At 44.6% G+C, this 27,083-nt stretch overlaps 1 protein-coding gene across 1 annotated transcript in view; it reads right to left on the minus strand.

Moving 5' to 3' along the window:
• Nucleotides 1-7,170: 7,170 nt before the first annotated feature.
• GCLC (glutamate-cysteine ligase, catalytic subunit) overlaps nt 7,171-27,083 on the minus strand; it is a 54,409-nt gene continuing 34,496 nt past the window's right edge. Inside the window, exons 12-17 of the mRNA XM_015423977.1 lie at nt 26,439-26,531; nt 22,789-22,893; nt 10,467-10,548; nt 10,253-10,356; nt 9,583-9,703; nt 7,171-9,078 (exon numbers count right to left, since the gene is read on the minus strand). Coding sequence (XP_015279463.1) covers nt 8,870-9,078; nt 9,583-9,703; nt 10,253-10,356; nt 10,467-10,548; nt 22,789-22,893; nt 26,439-26,531 — 714 coding nt within the window. The 3' untranslated portion in view covers nt 7,171-8,869. The remainder of the gene's footprint in view (nt 9,079-9,582; nt 9,704-10,252; nt 10,357-10,466; nt 10,549-22,788; nt 22,894-26,438; nt 26,532-27,083) is intronic.

A 27,083-nucleotide genomic window follows, 5' to 3' on the forward strand; every position in this document is an offset into this window, starting at 1 on the left:
GTTTTCCAAATTTGTTCAAGCAGAGACAGATCCCACTACCCACCATCTGAGATCCTATATCTAGAAATATGGGATGGCCGGCATGCAAAGCCATTTGCTTTTCCATGCAGCACTTCACAGATTCCTGATCAATATTACATGATGACTGTGTATCTGAAATGGCTGTCACATATTAAGCATTACAGTAAAAGCTCTACTTCTACAGTAAAATACTCTACTTCTAGCTGCGGTGGCTCAAGTGGTTAAGACGCTGAACTGCAGGCTGTGGAAGGTCAGTAGTTCAGCAGTTCAAGACCTGGGTGCCGCAAGACGGGGGGAGCTCCTGTCTCTAGTTCCAGCTCCTGCCAACCTAGCAGTTCGAAAGCAAGAAATTGCAAGTAGATTAATAGGTACCACTTCGGTGGGAAGGTAACAGCGTTCCGTGCACCTTGGTGTTTAGTCATGCCGGCCACATGACCACGGAAACGTCTTCGGACAGCGCTGGCTCTTCGGCTTTGAAACGGAGATGAGCACCGCAACCCTAGAGTCGGATTCGTCTGGCTTTCGAGCAAGGGAACCTTTACCTTTAAAAGCTCTATAATGGAGCCCTAAGCAGAGCCACAACCTTCTGACACCATTAATGTCAATGGGTGACTCTGCTTAGGACTACAGGCAGTTGTCACTTGGCATTGCTTCAAGCGCAATGCCCTTCCATGAAGCTTTTATTTATTTATTTATTTGGACTTATATCTCACCCTCCCCGCAAGCAGGCTCTGATGTGAATGGTCAAGCTGAGAAATACATGAACTGGCCTTTAACCTATGACTCAAGGGAGGGCCACTCAGCTCAGAGCTGAGTGCAGCAGACTCTAATCTTGAGAACTGGGTTTGATTCCCCACTCCTGGGTGACCTTCAGCCAGTCACAGTCACAGTTCTCTCAGAACTCTCTCAGACCCACCTATCTCACAAGGTGCCTATGTGGGAGTGGAACGGAAGGTGGTCATAAGCCATGTTGGGACTCTTTAGGGTAGAGAAATGCAGGGTATAAAAACCAACTCTTCTTCTTCTTACAGTTCAAATTATTTTTTTTCAAGACAGTTTGCCTCTTGGGGGCCATACACTTGAGCTGGCCCTTGCCTGGCCAGACCAGAGCCTTTGTACATAAAATTATCTATTTCTTTTACAGTAGTAGAGATAATGGCCATGCCTGTTTGGTAAAAGCTTCCTTTACACTAGAAGAAGAGGAGGAGGAGGAGATTGGATTTATACCCCGCCCTTTACTACCCATGGGAGTCTCAGAGCAGCTTACAAACTCCTTTCCCTTCCCCTCCCCACAACAGACACCCTGTGAGGTAGGTGGGGCTGAGAGAGCTCTGACAGAAACTGCTTTTTTCAAGAACAGCTGTGCCAGAACTATGGCTTGCCCAAGGTCATCCAGCAGGTGCAAGTGGAGGAGTGGGGAATCAAACCCGGTTCTCGCAGGTTAGAATCAGCGCACTTAAGCACTACACCAAACTGGCTCTCACCGCTAGTGGGGTCCATTTATGCAGGATCACTTGATACTTCAGTTATGAAGAATGGAAGCTGACCAGGCAGATCATAAATCTACACACTGAACATGCATCAGTGTTGTTCATTATGGGTAGTCCTGTTAGTCTGTCTGAAGCAGTAGAAAAGAGTCCAGTAGCACCTTAAAAACTAATAGAATTTGTGGCAGGGTATGAGCTTTCAGACTAATTTTGTTAGTCTTTAAGGTGCTACTGGACTATTACTCCTTTCTAGTCTTGCTCATGCAGATCTGCAAATTAAACCAGAGGCAGTTTTTGATCCGTAGTCCTCTACCTTTGCTTCCTTAAGTCAACAGAAAACTTTTCAGCTTCCACAAGTGCAATTAAAACAAAACAAATGGAGAACAGGTTTTGTCACATTAGACACCTTGCCCCAGCCCAGAAGCTGGAAAAAAGGAAAGAACTTGCATGCACAGAGCTTCAGTTTAAGGCTCTGGAGGAATGTGTCCCAGGTAACAAATGTTTCGATGACAGATCCCCAGGACTGACATTCATTACAGTGGGAAAAAGCTTCACAAGTTACACATTTGCCGCACATTGAATACACCTTTGCTGCACATTGCATGGTTTTAGAGGAGTGTTAAACCAACCACAAACAAGCTGGTCTTTTCTTGGGAGTACAGGATTCTTGAGGGGAAATGTAACATGTGGCTTGGCAGTGTACTGGCACTGTGCAGACACACTCTACAGCTGTCTCTTGCACTTATAGGTAGTCATTTTGCAACTGCTCCTACATACAAAATCATCACATGTGTGTGTGCATACAGGGCTGTCAAGTGGCAGCTGATTAATGGTGACCCCATAGGGTTTTCAAGACAAGAAACTAACAGAGGTGGTTTGCTATTGCCTTCCTTTGCATAGTGAACCCGGCATACCTTAGGGAAAACTTAAAAGACAGACTTGGAAGAGATCAGTAAAATACGCACACTTCTTCTTGCAACTTTCCACATTGCCCAAAGACCCTTACTTTAGGACCCTCGTTTCAGGCAATTTTGAATGCATGATGCCATTTCATCAGTCTGAAAGCCTTAGACTTTCAGGACAAGTTTCCTGATCTCTAATGACAAACAGAATTGATTCCTACGATGTCCTTCTTTACAGCACCCACATCACTTGTGTAATTGGGGTTCTTGACTTTTTTGGGATCAGACTCCCTTGCATACCCCAACCACAGATCTGGACACTGCTGGGATTGAGAAAGTACTCAGTTGTAGTCTAAAAAGCATTGCTGCCACCATCTGGATATTCCAAAGTATTACAAGTACCTAGAATAGGAAAAGGGGATTCTTGTCCTCTGTCTTGGCCGAGGGCCGAACATAAACAATGGACAAGCGGAACTTCCTGTGAAGATGAAGATTTGACAGTTATCACAACACTCCCATTTATTGAACAAAATAATTCAGTTTTATGGGTGTGGTGGAGGACAGTGTTCCCTCTAAGCTGAGTTGGTGTGAGCTAGCTCACAGTTTTTTAGCCTCCGGCCCACACATTTTTGTCTTAGCTCAGGAAGGATGGCTCCAGAGCAAACTCATTTATGCAGTAGCCAAATCGCTCACTCACAACTTTAATGCCAGTAGCTCACAAAGCAGAATTTTTGCTCACAAGACTCCACAGCTTAGAGGGAGCATCGGTAAATTGTTTCAGCTGATTTGGATGTGTTCTTTTTAATTCTGTTTTTAATCTTTTGTGTGATATTATTTATATACATTTTGTAATTCTGTGAATTTATTTTTTTTGGGGCTTTCTGTGTGCGCGCGCCTGGAAGTCATGGTTGACTTCTGTCAACCCCTCCTGGGGCTTTGGCGTTCAGAGAGGCGACTTGCTATTGCCTGCCCCTGTGTCGTGGCCCTGGTATTCCTTGGAGGTCTCCCTTCCAAGTACTTGCCAGGGTCTGGCCTGCTTAGCTTCTGAGATCTGATGAGATTGGGCTTGCCTGGGCTATCCAGGTCAGGGCTTTCTGTGCAATTTTAAACCTGCAAATTGCATTTTTGTAAGTTTTGTGCATTTCTTGAAAAATCTTGTTGATTGGACTGATGTTTTGTCTCCTTGAGATGTGGTGTTAACATTGTTAGCCACTTTGAATGTTTTAACTTGCCATGTCTTGCTAGTTATGTGTAACAAAAACACAAACACCTAGAGCGGCGTAATATGACACAACATGCCCTCTCCAAATCAAGCATTCAAGAGGTTATAGTCGCTGAAAATGACATTAAGAGAACTGATTCTCAGGGAGCTTGCTGAGTTAGGCCTTGATCTCACAGCCCATCACACTGACAAACACAACTCTGGCACCACTCCCAGGACATTCTACAGGCACAGCATGTTGTTCTGACATTGCAAAGAACTTTCACCTAAAAACCAGAGAAAGTATTATGGGGCAGAGCTCACTGAACAAAGAATCACTCATCATAAACCACTTAACATGTGATCACAATACAGCTTAGTATGCTGGCCCAATAAGGACTGTAACTGGTTCTAATGAAATATCAACTGCAACGCAGCACAAGACATGAAATTGCATTAGTCACCTTGTCAGCCAGCTGCTATTTTAGGTTTCTATAGAAGAAGAAGAAGAAGAAGTAGTGATTGGATTTATACCCCGCCCTTCACTTGGAGTCTCAGAGCAGCTTACAAACTCCTTCCCCTTCCCCTCCCCACAACAGACACCCTGTGAGGTGGGTGGGGCTGAGAGAACTCTGACACAATCTGCTGTTTTTCAAGGACAGCTGTGCCAGAGCTTGTGACTGACCCAAGGTCACATCAGCAGGTGCAAGTGGAGGAGTGGGGAATCAAACCCGGTTCTCCCAGATTAGAGTCCGCACACTTAACCACTACACCAAACTGGCTCATGTTAACCCTGTATTTGGGTAGAGTATCACCTTTATGGAACAAGAGAAGGGCAAGCTGAGGACAACAGAAGTTGTCAAGGGCCAATGAGTTGGCATTATTGCTACAGGTGTGTCACATACCTCTTCTGAAAAGGCCCATCCTAGAGCCTAGACAGTTAAATGAGGCTTAAAAGAAGCATTGCCTTTTATAGGCCAGGCTCCACCCCACATTACTGTCTACCTAATCAGGACCACTGGTTGTATACAAGTAATGCATGGTCACACATGTATACACAGAATACCTGCATGCAACCAGTGTACTCACACTTCTGCTGCAGGAGTCTGCATGTGATCAAGAAAAGCAATGGTTCACATTATGATCACAGCCATTACATTTCCATTTTGATTTCTCTTTCAGAACAGAAGATAATGTCTTTTCTGAAAATGAATGAATTGCACACAATTGAAGCCAAGTCACAAACCAGTTAAAGAAGGCATCTTAACATTTCAGCCAAATTAGAGTTTTTTGCATGAAATGTGTCAGGCTGTAACATTACACAGTTAAGTGTGCCTAAAAATGCACTGAAATCCATATGCTTTTAGATGCCAAGGGGATACACAACTACCACCACTCTAGATTCCTTCCCTCCATTTTCCATGTATAGGTCAGGACAAACACAGCACCAATGATATGGGAACAGAGAGGCAGACATTATGAAGAAAACAAGCAGAGACATGGCTGGATACCCACTTCTGCGAATGACTGGGGCTGCACAATGCATTCCTTAGTCCGTCAAGTTTGTGATATTGTGAATGTTGCCAACACAAGACAGGATGATATTTTTTAAAAAAATAAAAATAAAATCAAATGTACCTCTCACTCATCAACATCATACTTCACTTAATGAGGTTTCACTCATGATTACTGGTCACTGTAAAGCAAGGCAATCACAATTTACTTGCCATCAGGCTCCTGATTTCATACACTTCCAGCTACTTATGCACACTAGCTAAAGCTGAGTTAATTAAAGAACATTTCCCAGTGGGCTGCTGGTGCTTGCTGCTAAGTCAAACCTATAAAGTACAAATTCTCATTCAATAAAGAGGTTGTAAGCTTGAGTATGTGAACCTCTGCTTTCTAGAGGCACTTCAGAAAGCACTAAGTTGCTGTCACCATTCCTGGAAAATGGAACAACACAAGTCTCAGGAAGACCCATGGAGTACCAATCTCCTAGGTGGACCTGATCTTCCAGTTACCAGAGGGACCGGAAAAGAATGTGCACTGCAGAAGCACCCATGGGCCCCAGTCACACTGGGGGAAATAGGAGCGGCCAAAGTGCGGCTTTTTTGAGCCGCGCCAAGGGACGTGCGGCGGTGGGATCAGACAGATCCCCCCAGCCGCCGCGCAGGTCCTCCCTGGCACGATCAGATGCCGGGAGGAAGCCACGGACCGGAGGGCGAGGTCAGCCCACTGCGCATGCATGTGCATGCGCAGTTCGGCAGGACCTCACATGCTGCAGGAGGGACGGGCGCGCTGGTGATCAGACGGCCGTCCCTGCAGCAGATTTTCAGGTAGGTAGTAGTGTTTTCTAGGGGTTTTTTTGATGCAGTTTCGCCCGGAAGGGATGGATCGGGGACGGGTGCATGCCGCTTCCCAGATGTTGCCATGATCGCACCCGCTTGATGCGCCCCCGATCCGTCCCTCTTGCATGGCAAATCCTCCCGTGTGACCGAGGCCATGGGTTAAAGTAGTAGTGACAGAAGGGTCCCAAGACAATGGGGTGGATCCTACCACTCCACAGAACAGTTAGTTCTTTAATCTATTTACACCCCATCTTTACTGCTGGATCAAGTTTGAAGCCTTCCTCCAGTCCAAGACTTCCTCCAAATCATCACTTTCTATGTTTGCAATTGGAGGCACGAATGTTCTCCCTCCCCTTTTATTATGAAAAAACATCCTTTGCATTTCCCAACCCCCTCTATTCAGAGAATCTGACTAGTTATTTCAATTATATGTTGAATATAGCTGCCTCTCCCCTCCTTTTTTGCTTTCAGTGCTCATGACTGTTGAGAGATCCAGGTGGGCAGCCAGGTTGGTCTGAAGCAACAGAACAAAGTTTGAGTCCCGTGGCACCTTTAAGACCAATCAAGTTTAAATCTGGGTATAAGCTGTCATGCACACGTCTCTGAAAAAGTTTGCATGCGCACAAAAACTTATACCCAGAATTAAACTTCATTGGTCTTAAAGGTGCCACGGGACTCAGATGTTGCATGGTTGTTGAGCTCCTTGGTGTGTCCTCACAGCACAAAGTCATACCTTTTTCTTGGGGTTTTCTGCCATCTCGTTTCATCCTTTGCCATATCCCCATGACCTCTGGTGGTGGCTGCTGCTAGCTCCTCCACCCTTACCTGGACCACGTCCCAACAGAAATTTCTCAGGCTTCATGCTAATGTTTCCCCACTTAAAGCACCAGTACAGATATGGTTCTAGGCTCATGTCAGGCTCTTTTCCCAAATCGACTTCTCCTCAAAACCAGCTTCACAGTTTCAACTCTCTACAACTATGAACCAGTTCACCACAGCAGATGGCCAATGCAACAGGGTACATGAAGGAATCTGGCTCCTGAGCAAAAAGCAGGGGAACAGCAAGTTTTCAGTCAACGACATTAGTGCCTCATGCTTGCTTCTGAAGCTCCAATTTAATTGCTATTGGCTTCTGTGGGGGAAAAAGCTTAATACTCATTGATGTTACACTCAAGATGATGTAGTTCAAATTTTATTTATTAATTCCACAGATTAGTGGTCCGCTGCCACTCCATTTACAACCTGGAACAAGCATTCCCCTAAAGCACACCTACAAAACACTGCACAGTCTATTATCATCTCTGCAAGGCATACTGTTATACAGTTTTACTGCACTTTTAACATTTTTGGTAAGAAATCATTACACCTTAAGATATTAATATATGCTTGTTATTACAGATTTCATACTCTATCATACAGTAAGCCACTCTTACTTTTATCGGCAGCTAATATTAAAAAGCCTCCTAAACCTCGGGTTATATGTACAATCGCAGCAATTGTTATTATTTTAAATTCTATACAATTCCTTTAAACTCCAGGCTCCTGATTCATAGAAGGATTAGTGAACTCCATGATTCCTCTAGAAACAGTTATATACTAGAGAAGATGTAGCTTCTAGGAAATAAGGGGAACATTTCGTTGTGTTACAAGAAAAAACAAAAATTATCTCAATTCTAATTTATCACCCTCCTTTTCTGCTATTGGTACACACTGCTGGTTCTCCTACAGCTTTTGTTTGGTCTCTTACTTTTGTGCAACACTCAAGTTGACTTGGGCCCAGTCAGAAATTTAGCTGAACAGAGGCTCTCAATTTTTATTGTGTGGGAAAAAAATATATTGTTCTGGCTGGTGTGGACTCCATGGTTATATATTGGTTTGGTGTGGACTCCATGGTTATATATTGTCTTATCAGTACAGTGGAGGATTTGAAATATACCTGTCTGTTCCTCCCATAATCAGGGAAGAATTTTCTAACTGGTTAAATATGAGACATGGACTTTTACATGAGGGGGAAAAAACCCTATAAAAAAGACTGAGGAAGCCCACTGGATTCATGATTGCTTAACAAAGGTTAACATTATATGTTTTGACTACAAAAGGATGAGGTGACATTAAGAATTATTTGCCCTTGAAATGTCACTGCATTTCCCTGCACCTAAGGGAGCATCATGCCATTGAGCTGATCAGGTAAAACGAAGCTGACAGATTTAGAGCAAGGACAAAAACAAGAAGTGCAGGAATATGCTGTCTATCATCCAACATAGCCAATTAGAAGATTTTTTGAATTCAAGATAATTCTATCCCATTGATGGCAGACATGAAAATCTACTTAAATCCAAGTTCATGTAGCAGGCTGCTTGACTGCAAAACTAATTCCTATGAGACATCTGAGAGGGACAATACTAAGATTGTAACTGCATCAGATCCTCACGGTGGGGGGGGGATGTGAATCAAGGACTGAATTTTTTCTTTAAAATGTAGTAAATTCTTTAGTGCATTCCAGATAACAAAATTCAGAGCAAACAGTCAAAGTCTGGAATGCTGAAATATACAAGTGCCATTACAGTACCTTTACAAAGTTGTGTGCCTTCCCCTACCCCACCCCAGAATAAGCATATAAAAAAGTTACAGGCTGGTTCACAATGACTTTCAGTATACTGTTATTAAAATCTGCTGATGTTAAATCAAAAAATATTTTACTATTTACATGTACACCGTATAAACCTTAAATATAAGAATATGCCTATTTTAGGAAGCTTTAAAAGACTTCAGGGAGATTGGCCCATCGTGTAATGCAGAAGAACCGTTTTGGGTCTTCACACTAAGAGATTTGCAAGTATTTCACAGTACGGTCGCTAGTGCTTCAGCAGAGGATATTTTGCACCTCCCATCCTGGATGAGAACCTTCCATCAAAAGGCACCGGTTTTAGTCCCAGTATATTTAATTTTGTTAGCGCAGACTCCAAGCAGCTCAGGGCACTCTACTTGCTCTTGTGCAATCTGATTGCATCGCCAAATCAGGCTGTAATTAATTTCCTCTGTGATCACACTATCTTGCTTGTAATCTGGGTGGTTCGCAATGAACTCTCGCATCCATCGAGCAGCTGTCATTAGTTCTCCTAAGGAAGGGGAAAAGGTCACAGCAGAAATTCATGTTTTCTCATGCACTGCATATGAAGACAATCCTTTCCATTTGGTTTGTATTCAAAGCCTAACGGAGGCTTACAAGGTTGTCTTACAACTCCAATGCCAAATGTAAACTCTGAGTCCACATGGCTGGTCTCCGCATTCAATGCAAAGCATGGAAGAAGAGAGCTCACCAGGCCACTGCTAAATGCTTCCTTAAATTTTATTTATTCACTTCATTTATACCTGGCTTTTCTCCCCAGTGGGGACTCAAAGCAACTTACATTGTTTTCCCTCCTCCATTTTACCCTCACAACAACCTTGTGAAGGTTAAGCCGAGAGTGTGTGACTGGCCCAAGGTCACCCAGTAAGTTTCCATGGCAGATTCAAACATGGGTCTCCCAAATACCCTAGTTGAGCACTCTAACCACCAGACCACACTGGATCTTGTTCAACTATCTTTGTTTATCCTAAGCAACACTTATACGTTTTCATACCTGATGCTCTCTTCTTTATGAGTTTTAAGTAATTCAGAATGCTGCATCTTGTATCCACATCCACTTCCATGTTTTCAAGGTAAGAGTTTAAAATAGGAATTAAGCCAGGAAACACACCTTCCTGTTTAAAAAAAAAAGAAAAAAGCCAATGGTTCGTTTGCTTTAGATTAATCATTACCCCCCCCCCCAATTTTAAGATTCACAAGTCCTGCTGTAACACCTTAAGACAATTGGTTTGAATCCTCTCTGAAGATGGTGTCAAAAGGGAAAAAAATTAATTTAGACACTACTTTACAACACAAATGTTTCATTTTAGTGACTAAAAACAATCAAACCTTGATGAGGTGGATTGAGGAGTAACAGCCCCTCATCTCCTTAGCTAAGGGAAGATCATATCAAAAGGGAAAGAAAACATTGCTTTTCTGCCTGCTTTCACTGCAGTTAGCCTCCAGCCACATGAAATCAGCAACAGGAAAGCTGAAGCAGCAGCTTGAATGCTGCCCTACTGATACGTCAAATTAAGGGGTGGAGACCTCAGTGAAAGCAGTTGGGATGACTGCACCAGGACACGAGCGGTCAGGGAAAAGGTTTTGTGCATGCACACACTCACCTAACTGTGTGGCTGTTACGGGTTAATTACTGCTCTGCCCAAATGAGAAGCCATTCTCACCTTGCCATTGATTATCGTATCAATGCTCATTAAGGTATACTCTTCCACATCTGTTTCTGTACCATTCTGAGCTGGGCCACATCCATCGACTACAGGATTGCCACCTTTTCAAAGAAAAAAAAGATGGGGGAGGGAACCAGACAAGGTAATTAGTTTTTTCATGTCTTTACACTTGGTGTCCATGAAATCAGACTACAAACAAGCAACAGCATACCTTTACTGATATCTTTCCTGAAATAAAACATGCCCTGCCGGACGGCATCCCGTTTCTGAGCTTCTTTCATGTTTTCATCCACCTAATAAAGGGAGAGGGGGGGAAGGGGGAAAAGGTTAAACAGGATTCCAGGGAAGTTTGCCGTTGAGGTCAGTGGGTTTTTGAAATCGTGTTTCATGGGGCTTTCTTATTGCAGCTGAATTCCTGCGCGCAATCACATAGGCAGATATATAACCACTTGAATTAGGATGAATCAGACTGTCTGTATAGTGAGGCAGCAAACCACCGCCATGATCACACCTGTGCTCCTCCAGTTGCTCTTAAGGAGAACAGCTGGCAATTCACACTGGCTTCTTGCCACAGTTGTGCATTTGTGTATGATATCACATGAAAGTCTTTCGAGATCTCTTACTAAAGTAAAGAGATAGGAACCTAACACATCCTGCTTAGAGAATTTTTTTTTTTAAAAAAGAGAGAGACTATTGTTCACCACAGAACTGGAATGCTTCTCTCTAGTGGGACAGATAACACGTAACTGGCTGATAACTGTTCTATCATGCAGATCAGTGGTTTTCACACTGTTTTGGGAAACCCTGACATTCCCGGGAAGCTTATCACACGTTTCCTCAAGTGCAAGAGTTAGTAATACCTTTGGCAACATGCAGCTGCAAGGGAACACTGAAGTAGGATGGAAAATTACGCAAACAATAACTTCGTCTGCAGCTATGTTACAGCATTGGGTTCTTCCCATTCTCCTGGTCCATCTGTATTATGCAACATGCTAAAACCCAGGGCCTCGACTTTTTGCTTATACTCTTTAAAATACATTGGTTTTATATTATTTTTGTTTTTAAATATGCTTATAAATGGAGTTTCAATGGACTCCTTGTTGGAAATGGCTTTATTTTTACTGTAGTAATGTGATTTATTGTCTTCTTGTGACGTGCCCCAAGGGTCCTTTTTATATGATATGGGCAGGATGTTAACATTGATAACAAATAAGATTTCATACATGTTCAGCAAATATAAGGTCCAAGCGAAAGTCTACGACATTCCCTCGAGTTCTTTGTGAGACACAGGAACTGATTTGGAAAGGATGCCATGAAGGTTTGAAAACCACTGATTTTTAAACTACATTACTAACTGAGAAAGTCAGCTTTTCCTTTCATTTTGTAAAAGTGCACTCATTTACGTTGGAAATTAGGGGTGTGAATTCGGGAATCCCGAGCCGAAAAAAAGATATCCGAAACCCCCCTGAAAAAATTCGGATTGTTTCCGGCATTTTTTGGCATTGCCGAAAAACGGCCTCTTTTTTTAAAAAAAAGGTTAAAGGGGTCAGGAAACAGTGTTTTTCCGCCATTTCCCCCTCTTTCCCATCTCTTGCTCCTATTTCCAGGTGGGAGGGGGGAAGAGGGAAATTCAGACAGCCAATCACTGCAATGCATTTGCAACTTTTTGCAAGGCTGTTATTGCTGCTGACAGCCTAACTACTAGCTTGCTCCTTTCCCAAGGAAGGCGCACTGGTGGCCAATAGGATTTTGGCATCTGCTCTCTGGCCAATCACAGAAGGTTGTTCCTTTTGAAATCCTTCTGTGTATGCCCAGAGAGCATAAAAGGAGACAGTCTCTGCCAGGCTGACTTCATTACTGTTCCTGCTGCTGGTGGTGAGAGAGAGAGAGAGATTGAGATTGGCTTGGAGATTGTGTGTGGCTGGCTTCTGCTGCCCCTGCTCTTTGAGCCTCTCCTCCTTTCTTCCCAGTTCTGCCTGGCCTGCCTAGTTAGGGTTGCCAAATGTCTTTTGGACGGGAGTGGGGGGCTCACGGCCGGCGTCTTAGGCGTGCGGGCGTGCCACGTGCGCGTCACCTGGAAGTGACATCGCACGCTGGGGGCGGGGCCACGCCATTTGAGGGGAAAACAAAGAGTTTTCCCCTCAAATGGCAGCCTTACTTCCCCCCCCCCCCACCAAAGTGCAGGAATACAGCAGAGCATCCTGGCACTACTGCGACCTCTGGCCAGAGTGGTGCCATGAAGAAGCCATGCCTGGCTTTCTTCCCTGTTAAAAAGGATGCTCCTGGGGTAGTCCCAGCAGAGGTGCCTGTAGGTGCTGGCACTGGGCAGGGGTCTGCTGCTCAGGCAGTCCCTCCTCCAGCCATTGCTGCTGAGACTAAGTGGCAGGAGAAGGGACAACAAGACACTCTGTTTTCAGGGCTCACTCCAAGGAATAAGAAGGTTCTGGAGGAACTGGAGGAGGAGCTGGCTGGCCAGCCCACTCCTCCGGTGTCTCTAGGCTCCAGCAGGCCTCTTGAGGGACAGGAGGAGAGGCTGGGAGAGGAGGAAGGGGAAGAGATGGAGGTGGTGCACCCAAAGCAACAGCCATCTCAACCCCTTTCCCCTGCTCAGCCATCTCTTCCTGCCCCCCAAGGACACAATGTGTCTGGCCTGAGCTCCTCACAGGAGGCAGCTCTGGGGATGCCCATGGCTGCTGGTCAGCGTGGGTGCCCCTTCACCTCTAATGTCTGGAACCACTTCTGGGTGACAGAGGATCCCCACTTTGCACAGTGCCAGCTGTGTAGGGCCCGGCTAAGTCGAGGGAAGAACATCACCCATCTCTTGACCTCTGGGCTGCGGAACCATCTGAACAAGCACCACCAGGTGGTGCTTCTTCAGGGGGAGAGACAGGCTGCTGCTGGGGTGCCCAGGCGGCCACCACCAGCCAGCCAGGAGGTGAGTCGTCCTGCGACCACCTCCAGTGCTCTCTCTGCACGTTTCGCGGTAGGGACAGTGCAGGCATGCCAAGCATCTCTGATGGAGATGTTTGGCGACATTGGGGGGGGGGGGGGGGGGGGAAGCAACAGACCAGCAAGAGGGTACTCGCCTCATTGCTGAGATGGTTGCTCTAGATGGGCGACCCTTCTCCACAGTCGAAGATGTCGGATTCTGCAGGCTGTTCCAGGATGCCTATCCCTGGTACACACACCCTGCTCGCACTACGCCGAGCAGGACTATGATGCCCTCATTGTACAGGGCTGCCAGGGACCACGTGAAGGCACACTTGTTCCACGCTTGTGGGAGATATGTTCACTTCACGTCCGACATCTGGACCTCCTGTCAGGTGCACGATTTGTACCTTTCGGTGACTACGTACCAGTGGGAACCCAGCGAAGTTTTGGGTGGGGGAGAGGAAACCAGTGACAGGCAGGGTCAGGGCCACTGGGCTGGCTACCATAAGGCTCTGCTTCACATCGAGTAGCTTGATGGGTCGCACATGGCGGACAACATATTGGCCACCATCCAGAGACAGTTAGTGGGGTGGGTAGGCAGGGACGTCGCCGAGGGCTTCATGGTGACCGATGGTGGCCAGAGCCTTAGGGCAGTGGCAGAGCAACTGGGCCTGACGTGCATTTACTGTGCGACCCACCTGATTCACCTCATATGAAGGATGCTCTGGGGTTGGGTTCTGGGCAGAAGCCCAATCTGGATGCTGCGACTCGTGATTTCCGGCATCTCCTCCCGAAATGCCGGTACATCGCGAGTCACTTTTCTCGCAGTACGAAGGACCTCTATCTGCTGCGCGAGAAGCAGGCGCTGGTAGGTGTGTCGGAGCACCACCTGCTAGGCGACATTCCCACTTGCTGGAACTCCACCTGCGTCATGCTTGAATGCTTGGTGGAGCAGGAGAGCACCCTGACTGCCCTGATCTCTGAGAGTGGGGTCATTCGGAAAGAGAGCCGGCTCAACCGCGAGGAGTGGTTGACCATCTCTCAGACTGTGATAGTTCTTAAGCCCTTTAAGAGCTACACAGAGATGCTCTCGTCTGACATGGCAAGTCTGGCTCTGTTCATCCCCAAGGTCCACACGGCCTGTGAGGACTTGGCCTCATTTCTGGAGCCAGCTGCAGGACGTGCAGACATGGTTACAGCGGTGTGCTCGCTGGTGAGAAGGCTGCAAAGCAGAATGGAAAAGTGCTTTCAGTCTATCCTCCGCCAGAAGGTCTACATGATGGCAACTATGTGTGACCCACGCATCAAGGGCAAGATCGCTGAGCAGGCCAACAAGTTCACTAAATGGAGACATCCTCTCTGAGTAAGTTGAGTGCATGCGGGCCAAGAGGGTCACATTGTCACGAGCTGAGGAAGGGGGGGGTGCCAGCAGCTCCACTGCTGTCCATCCCCCACCCCCACTAGGCAGCGTCCCCCCCAAGGCTCCCACCGTGATGACTGTTGAGATGGCAGTCATCGGGTGGATACTTGGCCCCTCTCCTGGGAGCGGCAGGTGCATGAGAGAGGACACGGTGGCTGCGATGGTGAGGGAGTACCTTGAGGATCCCTACAAGCAGCAGGCGACATGTCCACTGAGCAACTGGGCCATAAAGGAGGCGGTCTGGCTGGACCTGTATAAAGTGGCCCAGAAGCTCCTCTCATGCACTCCAACGAGCGTGCAGAGTGAGCACGTTTTTTCCCATATGGGTGACATTGTCTGCTCGCATCGCTCACACCTGCTCCCCTGCACATTTGAGCAGTTGGTCTTCCTGAAGGTCAGCTTGCCACTGTTTGGTTTCTCGGTCCTAGACTTTGAGGGTGGTTGAAGTGAGCACGCATACTTGTGCCTGCAATCCCCTCTTGGTCTGTGCTGGGAAGTTGGGTTACACTTAAAACTAGAGAGGCTAGGGAGAAGTAGAAGCCAGGGCCATTAGCATTTTGATTGGCAGAAATGCCTCCACAGAACCCTGGTAGCCAGGGTGATGTTGAGGATGGTGCGTGTATGCACCCAAGTTACACTGCCAGCCACCCCAAATCAAAATTGCATGCTGAAATTGAAACAGCAGCACAAAAATTGTTTTCCATTTGAACAAGGTAGAATAGGGTAGATGCCAAGCAGCCAGAAACCAGCAGCACCCACAGCCCCATGTAATAAATGTAAATGTATGTTGTGTGCAATGCTCCCTCTAAGCTGTGGAGTCTTGTGAGCTAAAATTCTACTTTTTGAGCTACTGGAGTGAGTGATTTGGCTACTGCCTAAAGTAGTTTGCTCTGGAGCCATCCTTCCTGAGCTAACACAAAAATTTGTGAGCTGGAGGCTAAAAAACTGAGCTAGCACACACTAACTCTGCTTAGAGGAAACACTGGTTGTGTGTATTGAAAAATAACTTTCTTTTTTTGCAGGGGTGATGTGGGATAAGGGAGAGAGAGTCTGTGATGAATGGCAGCTGCCACACTAGGCTAAGCCTCCTCCACTGAGGCAGGCAGTGATGGCTGGTGTTGGTGTACTGCTGCGAGAGAGGAGGATCAGTGGACAGATAGACCCTACCCCCTCCCTCTCACTTTCTGAGGCATTAGTGGGCAGGGCTTCTTGTGGTGGTGGTCTTTTACATGGGTTAACAAAGAAGAGTCTTGGGGCACATCAGAGAGACAAAGGTATTTTGAGGTAAGCTGACATGAGACAGATGCTGCTTGCTTGGCCGGATGTGTGAAGTCACCTTTTGTGCTAACTAGATGAACACTTCATGGATCTGACAAAGTGGGCTGTGTTCACACCCCTAGTGATTATTAACTTGCGCAGATCCTGCCTGCCCCCCTCAGTTTATATGCTGCAGAGATTCTCTGGTCTGACCTGAGTCCAGTTGGGTTTGGGCACTGACTGGCATGGTGGCACAGGTTCTTCTGGAGGGCAGATTGCACTGATTCTGCTGCTGCTGGCCTGTCTGGCAAACCATTCCTCTTATGCTGTGGTGGTCCTCTGGTCGGTCAACTGAGTATTTTTTTCAACCTGAGTATTTTTTTGACGTAAGCTGATGATGAGACAGAGGCTGCTTGCTTGGCCTAAGACGCATGAAGCCACACCTTCTGTGCTACCTACAGGTGTCACTTCATGCGTCTGACAAAGTGGGCTATGTTCACACCAAGCCAAGGTTTTTGGGCAAATCACTGTTTAGGGAAGGTGCAGGCAGGGGGTTGGACTATATGACCCTGGAGGTTCAACTCTGTGGTTCTATGACTCAGACTCATTTGTTGCGAGAGCCGGTTGGCACAGGTTGTGGGGGCCACCGTGCACTGGTTCTGCTGCTGGCCTGGCTGGTAAACCATTCCTTTTATGCTGCAGAGGTCCTCTGGTCTGACCTGAGTATTTTTGGACGTAAGCTGACATGAGACAGAGGCTGCTTGCTTGGTTTGGTGGATGAAGGGTCACCTTCTGTGCTACCTAGTCGGTGACACTTCATGCATCTGACAAAGTGGGCTGCATTCACACCAAGTCATGGTTTTTGGGCAAATTAAAACAGGGGTCCCAAATCTTTTTCAGCCTCTGGGCACCTTTGGATTTTCAAAAACAGGCTAGGCTAGTAGTTGTCATGCCTGCCCCTGCTGATGTCATGCCTGCCTTTGCTGATGCCCCTGAACAGGCTCCTGAGGACAGTACTGCAGCAGAAAGGCAAAGACTGGATCCTGTAGCTGAAAGCTATCTAAGTGGTGAGGAGGATAGAGCCTCCCAGGGAACACCTGCAAGGGATCAGTCTCTGCTGCAGCCCAGTAATTCATCATCAGACTCGCCTCCACCTGTAACCAGGCTCAGGAATGTAAGAAGACAACAGCTGAGAGAGCGAAGGCAGAATGCACGCATGCGTGCCAGAAGATCTCTTAGCCCTGATTACTGACAGGATCCTGTCCTCACTCCTGGCTAGCTAATGAGTTGATTAGCTAGCACTGTATATATGCAAGTCTGTTGCCAGCAGTCATTTGTGCTGGCAACGTCGTTTGTTCAGGACCTGAATCCTTGCATCTCTGCTCCAGACCTTGTGGAATTCTTCTCGGCTTGATCCTCGGCTTTTGACCTTTGGCTTTGTTGACCCTGCGTTCATCTCTGACTCCTCTGGTATTGTTGTGATTTATGGACTTGAAACTTTGGTATGTCTGACCCTGCTTTTGGACTGTGATTTAAACCTGCTTGAACCTTGCTACCTGGTTTGCCCGGCTTGACCTCGGACTGTTCCTGGACTTTTGCTTGCTTGTGTCACGCCCCCTGGTCCTGCCGTGACAGTAGTCAGCTTTTGGGCATGGAGGAGGGGCCACTGGGGGTGTGGGGGAGAGGTAGTTGTGAATTTCCTGCATTGCGGGGAACAGGGACTGAAGGCAGGTCCCCGTTCCCCACAATGCAGGAAATTCACAACTGCTTGGATTTGGACACTGACTGGCACAGTTGCACAGGTTGTGGGGGCCACCTTGCACTGGTTCTGCTGCTGCTGGCCTGGCAAACATGCTCCCTCAGTTTATATAAGCTGCAGAGATTCTCTGGTTTGAACTGAGTCCAGTTGGGTTTGGGCACTGACTGGCACAGTGGCGCTGGTTCTGGGGGGCACACTGCCCAGGTTTTGCTGCTGGCCTGGCAAACATGCCCCTCACCACCACCACACACCTCAGTTTCTTACAGACAGATTCTGCCTGCCTTTTTCCCACCCCCAATTTCCCATAGGAAACAATGGAGAACTCTTTGGATGCCCCTGAAATTGGACCCCCTGGTCCAATCTTGTCCAAAAATGGGGGGTATTTTGGGGAGAGGCTCCAGCAGCAATAGTCCAAATTTGGAGCCTCTACCTCAAACCCCCTCCCCCCCAGCCCCCTGCAAACATTTCATGAGATTTTTGCCATTAACTTCAATGGCCCCATTGGATATAATGGACCCGAATTTTTCGGGAATCCCAAACATTTTCGGATATCTATACTATACCGGTATAGATATTTGGGGGTTTTCAGATTTCCCGGAAAAAAAATCAAGTTCAATATATCCAAATCCGAATTTTACTGAATTTTTTTTGTACACCCCTATTGGAAATTGTTATACTGCCTCTCTAGAGTCCTGTCCAAGGCAGGTTATAAATTATCAATATGAAACCAAGCATTATGTTTTTAAACATTGCATTGGAAGAAGTGAGACTGGAGAATAAGGTATTTATATTATACTTATACTTATATTTATTATATATTATATTTAAAAAACCAGACATTTTGAAAAGATACGTTCCATCACTTCATTTATTTGTCCATTTGGATTTTCAGCTGAAAAGAAGTACTGGATAGGAAAAAGTGTTAGATGAAATTACCCTCTAAATTCTGCCCCCTTCCCCCAGGCTTCCTTGTAACTACATAAACATAGTATACACTAATACAGAGAACAGTAACATTACAAATCCACAAAAAATAAAATATGTGTATGTACTGGGGAGGGGAGGGGGAGTGTGTGTATTTAAAAAAGGAAAGGTTCATAAGGTCACACAGAATTGTTCTAGATGTATCTCAACTAAAAATGAAGGTGGAAGAACTGGGCTTCCTAAGTATCTGAAACACTGAGCACATGCTTTTCAAGATTAAAGGAATCTGGCATTAAGCAGCTACCATCCACATGGACTTTCAGGAATCTGGATACAAATACCTGAATCAATCCTTTGCCAAACTGTTGAAAAAGTGACCTGTATTCTTGCCTGGTTCATGATTTTTAATAACTCAGGTGATATCACATCAATACTGCTGGCTCTTAAGACTTGTTTTTAAAGACTAAAATGTTCTGCCTGATGTATAACGTCATCTGCCCTCGAGACAAGGCTCTTATAAACAAAGACAAGTTCCCACAGTTCTTCTGTGTGCTGAAATGCATGGCCCGGAAATCATCAACAAAAGTTGATTTTCCATACACATCTACTTTATTGGTTCATTATAACATGTATACTGCACTGATCAACCCACTAATGAACTGGCACAGTGCCTAGTTAAAAGATTAAAACCATTAAAAAGCCAAATGGCAAGATACAGCAAGCAGCTGTTTTAACAGCAAAAATTAAATAAAAACCACACTAATAGCTATCTGTTTATGCAAAAGCCTTCACAAACAAACAAACAAAAATTACACAATGATCCCTAAGCAGGAAGCTCCTCTTAGAGTGCATGCCATGAAGGTAACTCTATTGTTCGCTGCAACGTGCCACCTTCCTTATTTTGGACAGCAGTATTTGAAGCAGAGCTTCCTCCGAACACCTTAAGGCCTAAGGACAGCATCAAGGGTGAGGTGCTTCTTCAGACACATGACAGCTACAAAACCTCATATGGCAGCATCATGTCAGTACATTAAGAACAATGAAACAAAGAAATCAGAATGCCCTACTGTCATCTAACTCAAAACAGTAAGTAATCCAAACCGGGGGGGGGGGGGGGGGGGGGGGAGACTGGGAAGACACTAAAAAAAAGCCAAGAACCTCTTATACACTAAGATTTTCCCCCCAATTTAAGTTCTTTTTAAAATAATGCCTAACTCACAATCTCTCTTTTAAATAAAAACAAGAGAAATATCTCTGTAGAACAGCTCTACAACATGGTCAACAAAACTGAATGGTTACTTTAAACAGATATGTAAAATTCAGCTTTTCTTCCATCACAACCTTTTGGTTCTCATTCCCAAGTCACAAAGCCAAAATAAGCAAGATTCTGCTGTCTAAGTCCTCCCCCCTCCCCCCAAATCACAATTCACTTACAGAAACCCTGTAGGGCTTTCAAGGAAGGGACGTTCAGAGGTGATTTACCATTGCCTGCCTCTGAGTAGCAACCCTTGGACTTCCTTGGTGGTCTCTCATCCAAATACTAACCAGGGCTGACTCTGCTTAGCTTCCCAGATCTGATAAGATCGGGCTAGCCTGGTGTGAGGGACTGCACTGCACTTTTAAAGAGGCTTAAAAGTGCTGTACAAAGAGACTAAAGAACTGTGAAGGGTTAATTCTTCACAGAGCTGGAGAGCCTTGAGTGACAGGTTGCTCCAAGGAATCTAACTGGACAGCATCAGCTAAACAAACACAGTCTTGAGAGAGATGGCTGTGGAGGAGATTCACTTCAGATTTGTACCTTAACTGGAGAAAGTCAGCATTCTGCTTTGACTGAGACGGTCTGATTCTCGCCTTTGATGTTTAACCAAAACAACAGAACTGGGGAGAAGTGGCTTGGAGGTTTGGGAAGTGTATCATGCAGGCTGAGGAAAGATCGTCTAGGGAGAGAAGATTCCCTAACCAGTTGAATGGGGAAAACAGCTCTGAAGAGTACAGAGATCCCTGCTCTGGTGTGAATAAACACTGTCTGTAGAGACCTAAAAAGTCAAAAAGGTGTTTCAAGAGAAGGCGTTTGGGTCCTGGAAAAGGCTGTACCAGCCTTCTGGGAAACAAAAAGAGTTTGAGAGATAAGAAATACTAAAGAAAGCGTGCTGGAGTGTTGGGGAAAACACTAGGACAAAACCGCTCAATAAGAAGTATAAAGAAACTGTGAAAAGGCTTAAGAAACTCTATGTAAGCCAGTATGTAAGAACTTACGTCTGTGCAAAAACTGATCTTACCTCAGTAATTTCTACCCCTGATTTCACCTGATCTTTCCCCTTGATGTTAAATAAAACCTTTTATAATTTTTGAATTTTAAAGTGTCTCAAGTGCCACTTTCTGCCACTTAGGTTAAAGGGCGATCCTAACCCTTCCCTCAGGTTCCTGGGCTGAGCAAATAGCCAAAATATATCTTACTGAGAGGGTGGGACAGCCAAATGTTCTTTAAGGAGAAGAAAACACATTACCAGGGCTGCTCAGTCAGTGAAAGGACAAAGAAAAATGGACGGAAGCGGGCGGGGTCTGTCATACCTGGGTATACATGACAGGGCCAGATGTACAACACCTCAAATGCTGTCCACATCCCTAAGCATCTCCTTTACAGTAGATTTGCTAATACCCCCTACCTCGAAAGGACCTGCCCATGTAACAGCAGGAACCCAGAATCAATTGCTCACATCTTGCTCAGCTGTGAATTGTATAATAGAATTCGGGATGTTCTAGTCAGTCCCCTCCTGCACAGTAAGCATAGTCTATCTGAACAGAGACTTATATTTTTCCTTTTATCAGATCTTTGTCCTCACATTACTTTCTCAGTAGCACGATTTTTCTATCACTATGAGGGTAAAAGAATATAAGGTCAAAGCCCCAGTGGATTGACTGTTTATATTTACATAATTTTGATATGCATTTTTAAATGTGATCCATGCTGTATTTTATCTATGCAATAAAGGTTGACTGACTGACTGACTGACTAGCAATGTGAAGTTTTGATTTAGTCCTACATTCTCCTTGGCTCCTCTACACTTCAGTTCCAGGTCTCCACCACACAACTTCAGGTTCTGACTTTTCAGGCCACTGCCATCTTCATACAGTAGCTCCCTATAGCATATAGGCCTCCTAATTTTACACTTTTAAGTTACTTCAGAGCCCCCTTCTTGCCTCAATTGCCTGCCTCCTCCCTCCTTTTCCTCACGCCTAATTCTCTACCTACCTGGTCATTTCCTCTGGGTCCTTGGTCCCAGATTATCTTCAATATCTCCCACTTTCCCTTCTCTCACACAAACTAGACATCAAACAGTTTAGTTTCCTGAACAAGTAAATATTCTGTGATACTATATCACCTCAGCTTATTCCAACAGATTCACTATAACAAGTACAATATAGTATTGGCCATCAACTCCTTTGGGTGCAACTGAACATGACAGGTCTTAAGTATAAAGACAAAGCAATTTTCTTTTAAAGAAAAAATTCAAATGCTCACCTATGACAGATCCCCAGGAGATGGAGCTTTAAGGAAAAATATCACAAAAGTCCTGATAACGGACAAACTAGCAGCATTGCTAATATGCAAAGAATAGTTTTCTTATTTGGCATTCTTACAGTCTTCATCCAAAAAATGAAAAAATTCTCAAGACAGCAAATCAGAAATACCTTTATTGTAAGGTCACATCTTCTAACAATAATTTACACCTTGAATGCAATCACTGCATATAGCTAATAGAGTTCACACTGATTTTATGTGCAGCTTTAAAAATATTATACATTAGGTAATTTGATCTTAAATGCAGCATAAACATGCCATGATTTGACATCTTTGGAAAGGATGCATCTAGCACACTGCATGCAATGTGTGCCTGAAGGTCTTCTCTAAAGACAAGCTACACATTACTCTTGGAAAAGACTTTTGCCCAAAATGGCATCCATTGTGGCAAACTTTCACTGACTCTCCCCACATTTAGTTACATTTCTCGGTGATATGTCATCACATGATACAATTCCTGTCACATTCCGTGTCACATGACTGCTGCTAATGGGACAGGGTAATTATGGCATCACACAGGCAGAATTATGGGAACAGGAGGGAGCTTGACATAGAGCTGCTGTTTTAAGCAGCGGCCAAATAGGATAATGCAACATTATTATCTACTTCTCAACATTACAAGGTATTAGACATAGGTGAGGAAAAAATATTACTTTTACCTTGGATAAAGGAATCAGGAAGTCCAGTTTGTATGAAAGAATGACTCTGGTCAGCAGCACCACAAATACAACATACGCAGAATTTTCAAAGTCTGTTAACTGAACCTAAACATTTTGGGGAGGGGGGGGACAAATATAAACCAATCTCACACAAAGCAGCTGAATCGCAATTTCATAGTCTGAAAAATGAACTGCAGACCCAGGGCCTAATGCAGAGGATTTGTTGCCTTGGAGAGAGGCGAGACAAGAGATTAAAAGCACATTTAAGGTTAATTCATTTCCTTATTACGGGAAAATTATGGGGAATACATAATTATGTAAAAAAACATCATTGTGGGGAAAACATCAACAACCTCAGATCTGCAGACGATAGTGAAGATGACCTAAAGAGCCTCTTACTCAGGGTAAAAGAGGAGAGCGCAAAAGTGGGCTTGAAGCTCAACATCAAAAAAACTAAGAACATGGCATCCAGACCCATCACTCCTTGGCAAATAGAAGAGGAAGTCATGGAAGCAGTGACAGAATTCATGTTCCTGGGATCCAAGATCACTGCAGATGGTGACTGCAGCCATGAAATTAAAAGATGCCTGCTCCTTGGGAGGAAAGCTATGGCAAACCTAGACTGCATAATAAAAAGTAGAGACATCACCCTGCCAACAAAAGTCAGTATGGTCAAAGCATTGGTATTCCCACTAGTAATGTATGGCTGCGAGAGTTGGACCGTAACGAAGGCCAAGCGCCGAAGAATAGATGCTTTCGAATTATGGTGCTGGAGAAGACTCTTGAGAGTCCCCTAGACTGCAAGGAGATCAAATCAGTCAATCCTAAAAGAAATCAACCCTGACTGTTCCCTGGAAGGCCAGATACTGAAGCTGAAGCTCAAATACTTTGGCCACAAAATGAGAAGGGAGCACTCACTGGAGAAGACCCTGATGCTGGGAAAGTTTGAAGGTCAAAGAAGAAGGGGACAGCAAAGGATGAGATGGTTAGACACTGTTATCAATGCAACGAACATGAAATTAAGCAAACTCCAGAGGATGGTGGAAGACAGGAGGGCCTGGCGTGATGTGGTCCATGGGGTCACAAAGAGTTGGACTCGACTGTGCGACTGAACAACAACAGAAGTTCAGTTCAGAATTAGCACCAAATCACAGTTAAATCAACTACAGTCAGTGTGATTGTCTCAACACTGGTCACTCTACTTATGAGGGCTAGTTCAGGTCTGTCAAACCAAGAACTGAAGTTGTCTTATTAACCACAGACATAATTACAATTGTATGATGTATGAGCACAGACATCTGGGCACACTCCTGACTTTTTCCCACCAATACCCTCCCAAGCTATAGAGAGAAGGCAATGAAATCAATATTTATTGAGGCAAATAATTGCCTGTCTGTGAGCTCAATCCTAGGTTCACAGACATGGGGCCGACCTCACAAGGTAACTGAAGGAGACCATAGCTGGAGGGACCTGCTCTCTCTGTGTAAATTTATGGTAGATATGGTCATGCCCTGGAGATACAAGGTGCTTTGAACCACACCAGGGAGTTTCTGGGATTCTGACAACTGATTGTGTTCCAGTGAAGTGAGCCATAAAATGCACCAAAAGGTCAGAGAGCAAAGATGAGTTCTCACAGAGAGATAACTGTTTGCTCTACCTGCCAGGGAGGGCAGGATGGATAGCTGTTGTAAATCATGATCTAGGTATCGAGATGTCATGATCTAGGTGTCGAGATGTGTGGTACGTGCCTCGTAGCTAGTTTGGGATTCACCTTCCCACGTGGGAGTGAGTTCGCTAAATCTGGACTGGTTAAGAGGCTTCCCATCAGAAGAGGCAGGAAGGGTTAAAAAGTTGGTAATATCCATGAGTCTTTGTTCAAATGATGAATGAGCTATTAAAAACTGATCTGTTATGGCCCGCATGTTACTGGCATTAAGAACAACTTTAGATACTGGTCTAGCTACATTGGATCACTTTACAGCAATTGCCATCTGCATTTAACTGCACTTTTATGTATATCATTGTTTATGTAAAATTTTATAGTATTGCATTTTTGCACCTATGTTTTATTGTATTTTAACTTCTTGTACGCTGCCTTGAGCCTGCCTGTGCAGGCAAGGCGGGATATAAATCGAGATAAATAAATGTTGGAAGTTGGATTCCCCTGCATGGAGCAGGTGGGGCTCAGGATGTGCATTTGTTCCACAGACATCCAGGAGGGTGTTGGAGGTATACTTCTGTATTGTTACGTTTAGCTTAGTGTTATATTTTCCTGTTCTTTTCATTAGATCTGTAAACAACAGGCAAAATAGATTATTTTCTGTCTTGTGCTCTAGCTTAATCTGTAGCTATAGTCTCTTTAGGAGAGCAGTGATTCAATTCCCCTTCGTGTGCCTTAGGCACTTGCTCATGCTCAGAAACTCACCAACAGAGGAATGGATGAAGTAGTTGGGAAACTCTGCCCTTTGCACAGGTTCAGAGGCAGCTCAAGTCACCCAAGTCACTGGTAGCATGGGAGGCTAGATTTCTAACTTGGGGCGGTGGCACAAAGAAGAGGAACATGCTTTATGTGCACATGGACACGCAACATGCATGTAAACACTCACAAAGACCCAGGGCAAGTTTATGACAGACACAGGATCCAGACAGTCTAAAAAATGGTGATGGACATAATTATTACTGGATTAAACAACAAGCTTTATGGAAATCCCTGATACTAAAACATATTACATAAGATTTGTTCAGGCTCACATCCTATTCATGAGAGTACCCCTAAATATTAATCTGAAAGCAGAAATACATTGCCAGGAGAAATGCTGTCCAGCCTTAAAGCCTCCTTGGAAGTAATCCTACTACATATTCCAGAGCAGCTGTCAGAATCCTGGTTTCTCAACACCATTCACTTCGAAGAAAGTTTAGTTTATTGAGACATTGATAGATATCATACTGGACACAAGCTTTGTTAGGACTGAAGGTGAAAGCACGAGCATTGTAGATATATTGTGATCAAGCAAAGGCACTAAAGATCAGGACCCAATCACCCCACGGCATTTGCCCGCCAGAAATAACAGTCAACTACTCCCCCACTAAGCACGTACACCTCTACAGAAATAAAGCAGAACAACAGGTCTCTGCTTTAGCTTGGATGCAGAAAACTGTCTAGTGTCTCCCCTTCCATAGCAGCCATTTCAGGCTGAAATCCCAGGAACAGGGGAAAGGCAAGAAAGCTGTGCTCTGTGGGCAGAAATACTTGGACTCATAGAAACACTTATCTGGATCTAAGTTATTTGTTGTTGCTTTTTAAAATATTATTTTTGAGATTAATATATCGACAAAATGAGGTCGCAATAAAGAGAGTGCTTGCTCATTGGAATTTCAAGATGCCCCAACATGCTTTTTGCCAAGCCACAAACCAGAACATGAATTTGACAGATGGTGAAACAACTGCATTGCAATTTGTGGCAAAAACTACCACTGCTTTGGATGGAGCTGAACTACACACTATTATTAAAACCCAAGACAGTTAGTTTTAGGCAACAAATGATAGACATGAATGGAAATCATGAATACTTGAGCTTTTAGGCCTACTGAAAGCTTTTCAACCCAGAGATTTTGAGATGGAGATTCTGATGAACATGCTCACTGCTCACCTCCATTGGTCTGAACTCAACTCTCCATCCAATATCTGAATTTGGAGGTGGTGGCTTAAATCTCATAGTCTGCCAGTTCGTTGACTGAATATTCTGCAAGAGAAAAAAAAATACAAGTAATACTTGAGTATAATTTCTACCTGCTGGTCAGAACAGCAATTAAATGGCTCCCAATAATTTGAACCAACTGATCTTTTAAAACTCAAGAGAAAAAGCAAAAAACTATCAGAATGAGTGCTTTCATTAGCACAACCCCCCTGTATATGTGGAGAAGCTTCAGACTGACACAGAAATCATTCATAAATTGATATTATTCAGATATTTCATGAATAATATCCCAAACACAAACCAGAAGACAAACACATATTAAAAATATGAAGTAGTAAAAGGAATAAGCCTTTATATATAATGTTATACTGGTTGAAAATGTATTTTGAAAACAGGAGGCATTTTCATCTGTAATTTCAGTTTATCTCTAAGGGAAGGAGAAGAGAGAGCACAGGCTTCATTAAAGGTATTTCAAGAATTAATGTTTTAATGTATTTTGTGTGTTCTAAGATACCATTTCTTCATTAAATTTGATGTAGCTAGTAGTCTGCCAAGGAAGTCTACAATACGAATGCAGATGTAACTTACAAAATCCCA

The sequence above is a fragment of the Gekko japonicus genome, unplaced genomic scaffold (genome assembly GCF_001447785.1).
Source record: "Gekko japonicus isolate JY-2015 unplaced genomic scaffold, Gekko_japonicus_V1.1 scaffold391, whole genome shotgun sequence".
Lineage (NCBI taxonomy): Eukaryota > Metazoa > Chordata > Lepidosauria > Squamata > Gekkonidae > Gekko > Gekko japonicus.